At 51.1% G+C, this 15,916-nt stretch overlaps 1 protein-coding gene across 9 annotated transcripts in view; it reads left to right on the forward strand.

Moving 5' to 3' along the window:
* The window catches only part of SH3PXD2A (SH3 and PX domains 2A), a 246,745-nt gene that overhangs the window by 78,645 nt on the left and 152,184 nt on the right, over positions 1-15,916 (forward strand). For all 9 annotated transcript variants that reach the window (XR_009497980.1, XR_009497978.1, XR_009497979.1 and 6 more), the window contains exon 3: positions 6,153-6,228. Coding sequence is in view for 3 of the 9 variants with exons in the window: in XM_059900003.1 (XP_059755986.1) it covers positions 6,153-6,228 (76 nt within the window). In the remaining 6 variants the exon portion in view is untranslated. The remainder of the gene's footprint in view (positions 1-6,152; positions 6,229-15,916) is intronic.

Raw genomic sequence — 15,916 nt, forward strand, 5'->3', positions numbered from 1 at the left:
GAAAAGTCACATGTATCGTTATTGTCTCTCTCTGTTTCCGTGATTCTCCCTGCTGTGTCCCCGCGTCTAACACAGGGCCTGGTGAGCCCTAAGTCAGTAGGATGGACAAACCAGTTCTGAGGTTTCCCATGATCTCTCAGAGTTCTCAGGGAGATGGAGTGACCTTGCCTCTTTGTAAGGGGAATCTCTAGATCAGGGAACCCACCAGCCTCTTGTAGTAACTAACGTTCCCTTTGTTCCTGAGCTGGAAATGGTCACAAGCATTGGGGCCCCAAAACTGGAGTTGCTGGGAACTCCACCCTCTCAGAAGGGCGAGGAGTTGGCCTCTTGGGTTACAGATGTGCCCCAGCTGGGCCCGGGGTCCACCCTTCTCTCTCCCCAGTGTTTATTGCTGCTCAGCCCTGCCCACGAAGAGCTGCCGAACCAGCTTTCTCTGGCTGGGGCCAGCTCTTGAAGCCGAGCTGTCCTGTATCTCTCGCACTATCCACCCCTTAGATAAACAGCCTGGCGTCCTGCTCATGCTGCAGAGTTCTCATGTGCTTGCCGAGGGCTCCCTTAGCCAAATGCCTCTCACTCTAAGAAGGGCCCTGGCAACGGGCCCTGCTTTTCCTCCAGCCTGACTCAGGCCCTTGCTGGAGTGACAGGAGAATGCACTTCCTGCCCAGAAATGTGGCTGCAGCAGAATTCTCGGCGGGGCGGAGCTTCCTTCCTCACTGCCCACACACCCAGGCTTCCTCCTCAGGGAAGGTCTGGGCAGCCTCTTCATCAGACAGCCTCCCTGAGCCTTTCATGTGACTTTTCTCTATCAGACCCAGTCCTGCAAATTAGGCGCCCACCAGGTTACAGAACCCACTTCACGGCCTGCCTGGCGCCCCAGGTGGGGTGACATTTGGACTGTGTATCACACATGGCCGCATATGTTTATCCCACCGCCCACCACTCTGCCATACTGCGCACGGGCCACTTCGCTGAATGGGGCAGCTTTGCGAGCCCCCCGGCTGAGTAAACTCAGCTGGCCGCCTGTATTTGGTTTGCTCTGGAGTCTGAGCCAGGGGATTGGCTTTTTTTGAAATGTCACCTGTGGGCAGAGAAAATGTCACCAACATCTGGTTAGCAGTGCATCGTCTTCCTGTGGCCAGTGGGCCCTGGAGATAACAGGGAGGACAGATGCCGAGGCTCGGCGGTAGCGGGGGGGATCAGGTGACAGGTGTGCTGAGATCAGCACCTGAAGGCCCAGGGGGGAGGGTGGCAGGTCAGCTGGGCGCTCACGGCTCTGGAGAGAGCCCGTTGACCCAGTACTTTTAGCAGATGGGCTTGTCGTGGCCTCAGGGGGCCCAGACTAAGGCAGAGGTGGGGGAAGAGGAATATCTGTTACAGAAGGAGGAGGTGGGAGAGAGCCCAGCTGCAAAGCATCCTCAAAAGGCCTTTTGAGGAAAAACTCAAATCCGCAGGGCTATCAGACGACCCTTGCCATCCAGGAGGCACGTGAACCCACGGAGGGGGTTCAGACTGCTCTTGGCAGGGAAGGTACAGGGAACGTGACAGTCCCTCTGCCAAGACAGAGCTAGCTTCACCTCCTACAGGAAGTCTTCCCTGACCTCTCCCTTCAGGTCCCACAGAATCCTTTTCATGCAGCCTCACCATTCCCCGTCACTCCAAAACTTGCTTGTCAGTCTCTAGCACCAAAACAAAGCTTCACAGACTCCTGGGTAGGGCCCAGGAAACTGCATTTTTAACAAACACCTCCCCTCCTCCAAGGTGTCAAGTATGGGCAGAGTTAAAACTACATTTTGAGAACCATCTTGCTCTAGAGCAGCCTGTCCAATAGAAATATAATATGAACCATATATATAATTTAAATTCTTCTAGTAGCTACATAAAAACATAAAACAGGTGAAATTATTTTTAAAGTATTTTTACTTAACCTGATATATCCAAAATATTATCATTCCAACATGCAATCAATACAAAAATTGTTAATGAGATATTTCACTTTTTTTGGTTTGTACTAAGTCTTCAACACCTGGTGCATATTTTAAACTTACAGCACATCTCTGTTTGGACGGGCCACATTTCAAGTGCTTAATAGCCACATGTGGGTAGTGACTGCCATATGAGACAGCTCTAGGGCTTTGCTACTGTGGTCCATAGACCAGCAGTTTAAATTATTTCTAGCCCCTAACAGAGGGCTGACATCTAGAAGGCACATAGCAAATGTTTTGGGAGGAAAGGAAGGAATGCATGAATCTTACGTGCCCCTGTCCACTTCTCTGGGCACCACCATCCCTATGCACTGTTAGTGAGAATCTCAGAATCTTATGTCAGAAAAGGAATTCAGGAGTCAGAGAACAAATGCATGTCAGAGCTGATAAGAAACTTAAAGTTTCTTTTTTTATATAACTTTTTTTTAAAAGGCTTACCATTTATTTATTTATATATATATTATATATATGTATTTTGGCTGAGTCGGGTCTTAGTTGCGGCACGCGGGGTCTTCGTTGAGGTATGCGGGATCTGTCATTGCAGCACACGGGCTCTTCATTGCGGCACGCGGGCTTCTCTCTAGCTGTGGCGCACGAGCTCCACGGTGCGTGGGCTCTGTAGTTTGCAGCACGTGGGCTCTGTCATTGAGGCAGGTGAGTTCAGTAGTTGTGGCGCGCGGGCTTATTTGCCCCGCAGCATGTGGGATCTTAGTTCCCCGACCAGGGATCAAACCTGCGTCCCCTGCATTGGAAGGCGGATTCTTTACCACTGGACCACCAGGAAAGCCCCAGAAACTTAAAGTTTCTGTAGGCCTAACTCCTGCCAGCCCCAAAGAGATAGGGCAATTTGGGTAAGTCCCTCAGCTTGCCGGGCACAGCAAGCCACTTTCTTTCAGGAGAAAAGGGGTCTGATGAGGGCAGATCGCTCTACACGGGGCATGAGCTGGGCCTGCCTTTCTCCTCATCGTCTCTGTGTTCTTCCTCAGAAATCCTATGAAGCTGCTGCTCCAAGGCCTCAGGCCTGGCCTTCAACGTGTTAGTTATATCCATGTATTTGTCTTCAGTCTTCTTCCAGAAAAGATTTAAGGCACCTATAAATTTGCATAGGTTTCAGTGAGATGAAACAAAAAATAGAAAAAATGTTAAGAAAGGTTCATAGGTACATGGAAAGGGTGTTCACTCTGATATTACGTGTAGTAGCGAATATCCAACAGTAGAGAGTAGGTAAATCAACCATGACCCATTCAAACCTTGAAACATTCTGCCTCACAGTTAAGAATGCTGATATGGATCAGTGGCTGTTCACTGACCACAGAAGGAACTAAATCTTTGGGGGATGACATACAAGGCTCCCCACAATTCATCCCAACCCACCTTTGTAGCTCGGTCTTCCACAAGTCCCCCCAACTCTCCACACTGAAGCTCTTATGTTTCCTAAGCAGGAAAACATCTCACATATTTGTGATTTTATATGAGCTGTTCTTGAACTTCAAATGCTTTCTTCATCCAGTCTCCTGGTGAATTCATATCCATTCCTTAAGATCGACTTCAAGTGTCACCTCCTCTGTGAAGTCTGCCCAGATATTCTCAGGCAGAGTTGGACATTCACGTTGCCTAGAACTTCCTGCTAGTTTGGCATCTATCATAGGTCATTAGTATTACTTGTTCATGACTCTGCCTCCTGCCTCAGTTTGTGACTACCCCAGGGGCAATGGCTCTGCCTAATTCATCTTTCATTCCCTTTGGGATAAGATGTGGGACAGGAAGCAAATGTTCCTTGAATGAATGGATAATGAATTAATGAACAGACCCCTCTTGTGGCACCTATCGCTTTCTACCTTGTATTGTCTTTGTTTGGATACCTCATCTCTGTTCCTGGATTGAAAAATCTTCCAGGACAAGAACAGTGTGATCCATTTTTGCATCCTCTACCACAGCCTGCCCTAATGCCTACTGTTTGAATGAATGAGCAAAACTCTCGTTAAAAAAAACAAACAAAAAAACAGTGCCAATATGGAAGTAGTCACTGACATGGGACAATGTCATTACACACTGTAATGAGAGTACTTGATGAGCTTATTTTATCTACATGCATGTAAGAACATCTGGAAAGGATATATATCCCAAATATTAATGCTTCTTTTTCAGGGGGAAGGATTATGAGTGATTCTTGCTCTCTTTTTGACCACATACTGCTTCTGTAATTTCTAGTTTTTCCCCTCAGTGAACATGAATTACTTATGTAATATAGAAATAAAATTTACAAAATAGAATATGGGTGAGGAAAATGGGGAGAGGAGAAAATAACAGTTCTACTCCATGTAGAATTTATTTGAAAATCTATTGATTAAAAAAAATCCTAAGTACAGGTTTATAGTGTTATGGCCCATTGTCCATATTTACACGTAGCAGGCAATTATTAAAGGTTGGAGAGGTGGACTTATAACATTGGGGTTTGAAAACTCATGAGCCAGCTTTTGTTAAATCTTAGACTGTGTTCAGGGAAGTGAAAGTTAATAACAGTGCAGTCACTGTCTTGTTTTGAATGGAATCTGACAATGACCCGCCCTTCACGTGTGGGCTGTAAATAGCTTGTGTATGTTGGATCTTGATTGTGCAAGAGAGGATCCTAAAATCATGCTGTAGAGCTGGGTGAGTGGGTGGGTAGATGGGAATATGCACACGTGTGGACACGTACATACACTACACGTGTCAAATCTAGCGTAGGACCACATTTCACCACCTCCAAGGCAGCACTTTGGTCCAAGCCAATAAATAGGCCCCTGACTGGTCTCCCTGCTTCCTCGCTGTGGCCCAGTCACTTCACTGTAGCTCGAGCCATCCTCTCCATGACTCAGGCCCCACCTGGATCTCATTGCCTATACCCCAGCCCCTGCTCACTCGACTCCAGCCTCCACTCCACTGGCCCTTCCCCTGCCTGGAACATTCTCCCCCTCCACTGTGGCTCGCTTCCTCACCTCCTGCCGGTCTCTGCCGAATTGCCATTGATTTGTGAGGCCTTCCACACCACTCTATATAAAATAACTGTTCCTTCCTGTTCTGCCCCACCACCTTATCCTACTTCATTTTTCTTCATAGCATGTATCCCCCCAACACAGTACATATTTGTTTACTGTGTGTCTCCCCGCAACTAGAATGTAAACTCCCTGAGGGCAGGGACTTCGTCTCTTCTCTGTACTGCTATTTTCTTAGTGCTCTATGTAGACGCTCAATTAGTATTAAGTAATATTCAGAAGAAGGAATGGACTGCAGATGTCATGTGACGGATCTTCCTCATTTTACTGATGAGGCGCCTGAAGCCCAACTGAGAAAGCTTGCAGCCCGGCCCAGGGTCACACAGCTGGGTCCGCGGGGCTAGATCCCACTCTCCATTCCGCTCCACCTCCTGCCCGCCCACTCCTTGGAAGGCAGACTAACCCCACACACGCACAGGGGCTGTGGCTTCGTCCATCCTGTCTCCTGTGTGTTTTTCCAGTTTATACAGAATTTCAGCCCAGAATAGCAGAAGAAAAAAACAGCTGTTCTTCCAGAACCCTGGAAACTCTTCCAATGGGTCTGTCCCTGGAAAAACAGCAGCAATCTCAGGGTGGGAAGGTAGGAAACGGAGGAGGGGGTCTTCCAGCAGTGGGGGCAATGGGCTGGATTTGGTTTTGCAATTAAAATAACATCTGGGTCTGTTTCCGCAGAGCGGTTCTGGAAGGTGGGTGGTCTGTCTGAAGCATCAGGGGGGGCCTTCCCCATCCTGGCCCCGGGAGGGATTAGGATGGCGGGTGACTGAAGGGCTCACCCAGCATATGACGTATGAAAACAACTGGGTCCGGAGAAGTCTCTGGAAACCCCACCTGCAGCCTGGCCTGAAATCTTGCCGGTCCCTACCCTGGCCTCACTCCGGGTCATCTCTGGACACCTCCCTCTACACCCTCAGGCCTCCTTGAGATTGTTCAGACTCCCCCTTTGATGCGTAGAGAGCTCTGGCATCCTCCCACTCATGCCCCATGTGGTCTGTTAATTGTCTGTGAAATGAGGGATTTGAGGCGTCGCTCATCCGTGTGAGGACAGTGGGGCCCTGGAGCAGTGGAGCGGAGTGGGGAAGGGACACTGAGGGCCGCTCCAGTCTTCTGAATCCTGTTCCTCTGTCTGGCTCCTCAGATGCAGCTTTTGGATAAGTTTCCCATCGAAGGTGGCCAGAAGGACCCCAAGCAGAGAATCATCCCCTTCCTCCCAGGTAAGCTTTTCATGGCCTCACTAATGGGATGGAGGACACCCTGAAGAGGGACATTCTGTAGGCCAAGAAAAGGCTGACTACTACACCAGAAATTCTGGGCCGGGTGGGCCTAGCAATCTGCATGTTAACAACTCCCAGCGGATCGGAAGCCCCTGATTTTGAAGGCCATTGTCTTCACAGGGGCCTCTCCCACCACTCCAGGGTCACCTCTGCTCACCCCGGGCCGTGTAACTTAGGAGGAGTTTCTCAGGCTCTGGGACTTTGGTTTCCTTTTTACAAAAAGCATGGAGAGATCAAGTTCTCCTATGAAAGGATGAAAAACTGCAGGCTGAACTCCTTCCACTGGCTACCGTTGTAATCACAGGTAACCTTAAATCAAGCACACTTCCCCCTCAACCTGCTCGAGTCCTCCTGGCACCATTATCCAGCTGAGGCTCTGACAGTTTAGGTAACGCGGCCTGTGAGTTGGCAGAGTTAGGATTTGAACCCGGGTCTGTCTGGTCATAAAGGCCATTAACCATCACACCATTTTGGAACATGTTTAAGGCAATTGATTATGTTGTGTAATCTAGAGGGAATCTTCTCAGGTGTGTCATAACCTGCTATTACTGTGACGTCTTCAATCGGTGTTGGAATTTATAGCTTACAAAGTGCTTTTTAATTTGTAATCGTATACAAATCTCCACACTGAGGCATGCATTATGATTTCTGCTTGAGGGATAAAGATGTTGAGGTTCAGAGATGTTAAGTAACTGCCCATAAAAGTGGCAGAGCCGAGGTGTGAACTTGGTCTCCTGCTCCAAACTGGGCTCTTTGCCCTGAGCCACGTGGGTGGTGCTGCTTCCTGGGTCTCCGCATCCCCTACCTTTCCCCAGGCTAGTGAGTTGGGCTGGTTCCCAGGGGACCTTCCCTCACGGTGGTCTTCACCCTCCATTCCTGCTGGGCCTGGACCTCCCCGGATGTCAGCTATCAGTGGGACCATCGCAAGAAGCAGGTCTGCATCTCATTAATCCCTGGCATGCAGCCAGCGCATGGTTAGTACCTGCTTGTTGACTTGCAAACCTACCTACGGGCAGCCCCCCCAGAGAGTGGTTCTTCTCCAAAAGGTACTCCTCGTGCACCCCCATCCTCAAAAACAGTGAAAGACAAGAGAAGGCATTGCCGCCTGCCCTCCGAGTCTTATGCTAAAGTTGGAGAGAATCAATTTAGCTACAAAGAACTTCTAAATCCTCCAGTTTAGATAAGACCAGAATGAGTCAGTGAGGGTGTAGGGAATCTCGGCCCTGGACCCCTTCCATGGAGGCAGAGGACTGCCTCTCTGTTCCTGGCCTAGGAGTTAACGTGGGGGACTTTTGCACCCCTGCCTGGCTTTCTGCTGAGTCTCAAGGGAATTTGGAACGACCAACACCCAGGTTTGTAATGACCTTAGATGTTGCTCCAGTACAGTCCAGATGGTCCTCCACCAAGGACCCGGGAGCCCAGCTAGGATGCTGTGGACACAAGTGTCCGAGAGCCAAGGACGCCAGTGCCCGGCCCTGGTGCCGGGTGGACTTGGCCTCGGGGTGTGAAGGCTGCCTGTTGCTCTCAAAGAACCAGCTTTTCCCCCGTTCGTGGCCAGCGCTCCAGGGAGAGACTGCCTCACTATCATTCACTCAGCGGGTGTATATGAGGGGCTCAGCCTGTGCCAGGCCCAGGAATAAGTGCCCGGGGCCAGGGACTGTGGTGGCCTGGAGAGTCCAGGGAGATCTAGATTTGTTTCCTTCATCTAAAGGAACCCTCGGGCTAGTGAGAGAGACAAGACCTACTGCCTAATCAGAGAAGCTCTTAAGGCAAGATGTGACCCTCTCTACCACTGTGAAATTCCAATTTTGATGGAGAAGGAGCTCATTGTGAGCCCAAGGTAGCAAAAGCCTCCTGAATGAAGGGGACCTGGAGCTGACCTTGAAAGATGGGTGGGGTTGGGTGGGGTGAAGTGCAAGGCTCATGTCTTGCTGCTACCACAGTCCAAAGTCACAAGAGTCAGACTGTATGGCTTCACCCCGGAAACTCTGACTCTGTTGGTTACCAATTGTATTGCCTTCTGTGTGCCTCAGTTTTCTCATCTGGAAAATAAGGATGAAAACATATCTGCTTCATGAGGCAGGACTGAGACCTCTCTGAACTTCAGTTTCCTCTTCTAGCATTGTGGTGGAGATTAAAAGAGTTCATGTAAAGTGTTTTGCACAGTGCCTGTCCCATAGTAAAAGCTCAATAAGTAGCAGGTGTTAATAAAGAAAGTGCCGCCCCACCCTGCCATCCCTAGCTCCTGGGAAAAGGCACAGGACCCTGCCCACATAGAGATGTGACCTGTGCATAGTGGGTGATATTGTCTAGAGGACTGGCCCCCCTCCAGTCCCATCCTAAAGGAGGTTTCCTTTTCCCCTGCTTTTCTGTGTTTCTCCCCTTCCTTCAGTGGGGCGCTCTCTCCAAAGCTTCCCTTTTGCTCACTTGCTCTCCAAGACTTCAGAATGGACATTGCTGGCCATTTGGAATCCTACCCTGAGACTCCCAGGCCCTGTTCCTGGCTTTCCCCTCACCCACTAGGAAATACCAAACCCTTTCATACTTTAGTCCTTAGCTTGGACAAGAAGGAAAAATATTGAAGAAAAACAACCCAATATAAGCAGAGCCAAGCAAGCAAGGGCTGAGTGGGCATGAGGATTCCCAAGCCACCCCACAACCCTGAATCGAAGGGGCTCCCCCAGGAGGGGAGGGTTTCAGAGAAGGGCAGTGACGAATGTTACCTGTCTTAGGTCAGGTTCCGAAAAGCAGAGCCTGAGACGAGGATTCTTAGGCAAGTTGACTTTTGAGGGCTGCTCTCCAGTGAACATCCTAGGGCAGTGAGGGACGCAGCACAGGGAAGGGGAAGACACTGGACCGAGATGTGGGTTCAGCTAAGTCTGGCCTCAGCCTGACCCCATGAGGAGCTCTGGAGGGCGGACGGCACCACAGAGTTGTCCCGTCTTAGGGGACAGCTTTTATACTCCCCATATCAGTATGATCTGTGAGCAGCCCCCTCTCCCAGAAGTGTGAAATACGGGCAGGTGCTCCTGAGGGCTGAGGGCGTGTCCCTGGAGAAAGGGCAGCTGTGAGCCCTTAGTAGCCAACACCCACAGAGCACGGGGTGGGAGCATCAATGGTAAGGGGCTCCAGACAGGGCACCTACAGGTATACTGTATTACCTAACACCAGCTTGAGTCTCTGTTTCCACCTCCCTGCCTTTGGAGAGGCTGTCTGCAGGCACCTGCTGATTCCCCCAGGCTACGCCCTGGCAGCAATGACTTTGGCAGAACCTTAGAGAGCTCAAAGGCACTGAGGTAATCCAGCAGCCTTTGCTCCTGCAACCCGGGGAGGTTAGCAGCCAGCCTCAGGAACAGCTCTGCCAGCCCTTTGCCTGGCCTGGAATTGCCGAGCAAGGGAAACCGAAGGGGAGGAAGCGGAGAGCGCCTGTTGTCTCCAGAGGGACCTCAGTTTTTAGCTTTGGAGGTGACGGGACATGATGTGCATTTCTGCTGCCCGGGCATGGGGTCTGGGGGTGTCTTTGGAGCATTAGACCAGCTGCTTTGCTTTGGCTCACCTGGCTGCAGGCTCCTGGTTGGGAGCTCATGGACGTTTAGCTGGTGGAAATGACAGAGAAAGCAGAGGAATTGAGAGAAGAGAGGGAATCTGAGGCTCACATGGTTACGCGCTTGCTCATCTGACAGAGTCCTGACTGTCTTCATTTAATTATGAATCTAAAAAGATTGGTTATTTAAGTCACAGTATTTTTTTAAACTTTACTTTGAAATAATTATAGATTCATAGGATGCTGCAAAACTCCTAGGCAGCAAAACTCTATATTCCTCCCCTCCAATTCCACTACCAAAGTACGGGGTAGGTGGCATTATTCCCAATTTAAAGACAGGTCAAATCACTTTCCACCATCATGTAGCCACTGAGCTGTGTACCCATTGCCCAGCTTCCCCCGGTGGTGATACCTTATGTAGCAACCATACATTATCAAACCCAGGAAATTGATGTTGGCACAACTCAGTTAACTACAATTACAGACCCAAGTAATTGAATTTCATTGTAAGGAGGTAGAGAGGGCCAGTAAGCAAGCATGCCAGCTGGTCTTTAGGAAGGAGACGGTGGTTTGACAATAGTCCCTGAGAAGTTCCACTCCCAGGCCTGACCTCTTGGCATTCCCACCTCCAACAGAAAAGCAGGGGTGAACCTTGTTTTACATTAAGGCTTATTCCTGAAAACTTCCGTGAAATTTTGCTCTTTGGGACAAATCACATCATCTTTTAGGTGTCCTAAATGCTATTCTTTTTTAAAGAGGTACATGAGAAGTCCTTTTGCAAAGTAGAGCATTCTTTTTTTTTTTAAGTAATTCTTTTTTTGGTTTATGTATATTTCCATAATTTGGGGCTTCTTCTGAGTTTGCTGGAAACAGGGCAGACTTGGAGCTCAGAGATTGGGCAGTGGTGTTGACCCCAGTGGGAGCACAACTAGTCCACCAACTGGGAAAGATCTGAGATTTTACCCTATTTGTAAGCCAGTTAAGTTAGCTTACTCCAGTTTCGTGGATGCCAGCTGAAAACGCGAGACTCCTGGGTCAAAGACAAAAGACTTCATGATGGCACAGCAAGCAGCATGAGTATTGCCTCCAAGTCCCATAGGGCATGACCCCATGGGCCCAGAGCAATGCCTGCAACCTGCAATGGGTTGTAATATAGGAGAGGAACCAGATCTTAAGGAGCCCACATCTTTTATAATGGGCGGTAAGCAAACCTACCCAATTTGCTCTGGAGAGAGACTATCCCAGTCTCCCAAGGCTCTATGCAAACCTGCTGTTTGCTCCAGAGCAAGAAGCTCCCTGCCTCTGTCTTCTAAAGCTGTTTGCTATACAAACACCTTTGAAAAGATAATCCAGAACAAAATGCGGTTAGTGCTTTGTTGACAAGACATGCAGAAATGCAAGAGAGCCAGAGAGACTTGTCTTACAACAAGTGTATCTGGTGCTTTTTGGGGTCTCCTGCTTTGGGGAGAGGTGGACAGAAGTGAAGTCTTTAGGACACTGGGCCAAGCATGATGGGGTCAGCAGCCTCTCAAGGCAGCCTACTGTTTACATGGAACTTTCTGCCTTGTTTTAGAAGACTGTTGTGGAAAATCCATCTCCTGTTGCCCATCCTGGGATTGGAGTAGATTTCCTGTATATCTTGACTTTGCCAGCCCAAGGAGGCTCCCTGGGAGGAAATGGTCATTACAGAGTGAAGAAGAGTGTGTAGCTGCTGATGTAAAAAGCAAACCACTGCGACCAGGGACCAAAGGGCTTCAGAAGCCAGGCAGCGGAGCAGAAAGAGGTGAACTCACTTGGCAAAGGCTGCGCGAGGTCTCCCACCACTCACAAGCCATCTGTGTCTCTCTGCTGACTGGTACTTGGCCTCTGAGCTTCCAGAAAGCCCCTTCAGCCTAATAGCAGTCAGTCCCACCCACAGGTATACATACTCCTGGGTTGGTGAGGCATGGAGAAGCTAGATTGCTTAGGAAGAAAAGAGAACCTATCACCTTAATCAAAGAGGTGCTGCCAGCGTGCAGGCAGCCTCGTGACCTCACAAGCTTAGAGGGGTGTATTTTTAGAAAGCAAGCATGCTTCGTTCTTTGGTACCAGCTCACCGGTTTACATACCGGCCCCTTAGTGAAGAGGCAGTCTGGAGCCCCAGCGCAGGAGGGTGCTGGGTGAATTGCAAGCACGGTCTCCAGGTCCTTCCTTTCTCTGCCCCCCAGAGCCCTGTGCGGCAGATCCGGTGTTTGTTCCAGCACAGAAGGAAGCAGTGGGGGAGGGATGTCTTTAGCTAGAGCTGGTCCATGGCACCGGGGAGAGCTGGCCGTCTCCCTGGGCTGTAGGCAGTTCTGCTTGTCCCCACCAGGCGTCAGCCTGAGAAAGCCCTCCCCAAAGTGCCTGGGAGGCTGTAAGGGAATCAGTGGCTCAGAGATGCTGACAAGTGCTACAGTCCCCAAGGGAGAGGACCCGAGAGGTTTCTGAGCCCCACTGATGACCTGGGATGGCAAGAAAAGGCAAACCTACGTGATGAAAGAGAAAAAATAGGGTCTGTTGGTAACGCCAGGGTTTTCAAAAGATCAACAAGATTATAGGCCTGAGAGGTACCGTGTGCTGTTTTAAAAGCAACTTGCCTGTAACCTCCTCTGGAAGTGCTGGGTCTTCTCTTGCTGTAATTACTGCCCACCCCTCCCCAAATCATTCTCTCACTCTGTAATCTGGGGCGGGTGGTTCCCAGGGCCTGTTCTTGGCATCCGAACGCTACATGGAAGAGCTGCATGTGTTCGTGCCTGCCGCAGGTATTAACTGAGCACCTACTACACGCCAGGCCCAGCTGTAGGCACTGGTGATGTAGCTGAGAACAAGGTAAACTGGGCCACTCTTCTCAGGAAGTTCACCTTCCAGTGGGGGGAGTCAGGAAGCAAACGAACAAGTAAGCAATTTCCAATAGTGCTAAGTGCCAGAAGGAAAAATAGCCAGGTCATGTGGCTGGGGCATCTGAGATTAGGTGGTCCCAAAAGGCCGCTTTACAGAGGTGACACCTGAACTGAGCCAGGCGTGGGCAGATCAGCGCTCGGGGTGCCAGGCTGAGGAGCCAGCAAGCTAAGTGTGACCGAGCATGGATGTTTAAGAACAGCAAGAAGTGTGTGAAGCAGGTGGGGAGTGTAGGGGATGAGGGGCCACAGCGAACCGGGCAGACAGGAGCTGTGGAACCAAGGAACTGCAAAGCATGTCTTCTGTGGCGAAGAGACGGCTCCACACGCATGTGTAAGCTGTGCCACTCAGCCCAGTCACAGGCGTCCGGGGTCGGTTTCCTCGTCTACCCAATGGGTTAATCATGGTTTGGGACGATGGTCCAAGCGTGTTATGCCTGCAACGCGCTGTGTGAACTGCAAAGGGAGAGGAGCCAGTGCTGCAAGCCTGGTGGCTCGGCTGCAGGACACGTGGGTTTCCGTTGCGCTGCCCTGTGCCTGCCCGCCCTCTCTGTGCTGAGGCTGCTCCACGGTTCAGCCCTGACTGCACTTCCTGCTGCTCCTTCCTTCCCTGTGGTAACTTGCGAAGCTGCAAGGAGATTGTGTCTGAAGGGCTGATGATCCAGATGGTTGATTGGGGCTGAAAGATGGGAGGAAGCTGAGCATCCCTGGACCCGACGCTGTGGTAACAGAGCAGGGTCACGAGCTTTGCAGCTCTCGGCTCCAGAGCTGCCAGGTCTCGCTGGGAATAAGGAGCTTTGCTGGAGGCAGACACTCAAGGGCCCCTTTTACTTTTGAAAGTCAGTGTGGATCAGGCCCCCTAGTCCTTCCCCCGTGTCATCCCCAGAGTTCAAGACCAGGGAAAGAGTCAGGTCACTTCGTTACCACATGCTATGTGTCTTCATTGTCCAGAGATAATTCTAGAAGGGAATCAGCCTCCTGCACGCCCACCCCAAACCCTCAGCCCCAAATGAAGTGTATCCTGGGGTATCTTCCACAAGAAGCCTCTGATCTAAGCAGAAATGTGTTCTTTTCATGGTCTCAGTCAGTCTGCCTAATTTAATGTGCAGAAAAATGTGCCCTGGATGGGGAGCCAGAATGCTGGATTCTAGCATAACTCTTGCTAGTCACTGTGGCACAGCATTGCATACGTTAAACTAGAAGTTCGATAGAGCAACCAGGGATCTTCTTGCATGTTGGCAAACTCACCAGAGGCCAGTGATTTCAAGTCGCTGTGACATTCCTGATCTCCCCTACCCTCTCTCCCCTGGAAATAAATTGTTTGCTTACCTGATGCCCAAACATCCTTTTTCAAGGGTCAAATCCTTTCACTCCTGCTTAGCGGGCACTCAGGTGTGCCCCGGGAGTGGCACTGTCAGTAAATTCACACTCAGGTGTAGATGACTGTCAGGTCAGTTACCTGAGCTCAGGTGTGATAGAGGTGAGACAGCAAGAGGGCAGCTGGGAGAAGGAAGCAGGGACTGGGCCTCTGGGGGCACCTTGAGAAGCCTGGTCGATGAGGCTGTGTGAGCTTTCAGCATGGCTGCCACACAGGACCAGGCTGTGCCATTGTCATGGGCCAAGCTGAGGGGTGAGGACTTGTCCTAGATGTGGTGAGAGGTTTCTGAAGGTTTTAGGCTGAGGCCCCGTGATTGGATTTCTGTTTCTAAAGGATCCCTCAGCTGAGCTTGTGGGATAGACTGGAAGGGAAAGGGAGCAAGCGTGGGGCAGGGAGACCCATGGAGGCTGGACAGGGCATGACAAGGGAGGAGGGTGGCTTGACCCGGGCTGGGCAATGGTGTGGAGGGAACTAGATCTGAGATGTATTTCAGAGGAACAGCCAGGAGGCCTCACTGATGGATTGGAGCTGGGGGTGAGGGAGGGGTTGAGAATGACAATGCCCAGGTTCTGTTGGGGGCAGCCCGGCTCGAGATGCAGACCCAGTTTTCCCAGGACCTCTCCCCCAACTCCAGCCTTGGACTTCACCCTGGGGGTGAAAGGAAACTTCCTCCCTCCTCCCTGAGGTAGCTGAAGCCTTTGGCACATATGAAAGATGCTTTGTGGTGGGGAGTCCCGCCACCAGCCACCCTCCCCAGGAGCCTGCGGGCACTAGGCGCTCTGGCTTCTGGGTCCAGACGGGTAGGAGGGGTGGCAGGGGTAGTGGTGGCGCAGGAAGAACACTGAGGTCCATTGAGAGGGAGCTCGGGGCCCCCCTTCTTAGGAGGTAAGGGGCGCTGGTGGCAAATCTCTACAGTGTCCCTGGCCTGACCGCTCCACTGCTCTCCAAGGTCACCCCAACTGGACCCAGCCCAAGGGCAGAGACCCAAGCCAGAGCTCTTCCCTGGCGGGAACTGAGCTGACTCTTGGAGATGCCCCAGGCCCATATGAACTGATGCACCATTCATCCAGAGGCCGCCTGGCTTCGAGCAGTACAGTTGCTGTGAGCCCTGAAAACACCCCTCCCCGTTCACCTCCACAGCTCCAAGAACTGACATCCACCGAGGAGGCCTCAGGACGCCAGGCCACCGGCCTCCAGACCACAGTGGGCCTGAGGGACTGGCACGGCCTGAAGGTAGAGTCTGCTCACCTGAATGCACCTTCCGAAGGCAGAGCTGGCAGCACAGGCCCTCTCTACCCTTCAGGGGCAGGGAGTCAGGGGAAAGGGCTATGCTCCTGTTTCCCCGCAGGCCAGAGCCCAAGGGCCGGATTTCCCCTTAGTGAGAACGAACGGGGCAGATCTCAGGGAGAATTTCTAAAGCTGCACTGCCGAAGGAAGCTCTGTGACTCAGCTCTACCAGCCCCAGAGCATGGTGGTTCCAAACAGGGGCTTTGGGCTCAAACACCTCTGGGTTCACACCTGGGTGCTAATTGTCCGAAACTCTGCTTTTTCCATGAGAAGGCAGTTAAGTGTTGCATTTCAACACTGGAGGCCTTAGAGTTTGATCCCACCTCAGCCTCTCAGTAGCCTAGCCGTGTGACCCAAGGCCACCCTTACTCAGCATCTCTGCACGTCCATCGTGACCCTCATCTGTGCAATACCCCCAGGGCTGTTGAGAGCATCAAATGAAATGTTATCTGTGAAGCACACAGCAAGCACTCAGTACTTGATGGTGATCTGGTGAGTCTTAGT

This window comes from Balaenoptera ricei, chromosome 16, assembly GCF_028023285.1.
Source record: "Balaenoptera ricei isolate mBalRic1 chromosome 16, mBalRic1.hap2, whole genome shotgun sequence".
NCBI lineage: Eukaryota > Metazoa > Chordata > Mammalia > Artiodactyla > Balaenopteridae > Balaenoptera > Balaenoptera ricei.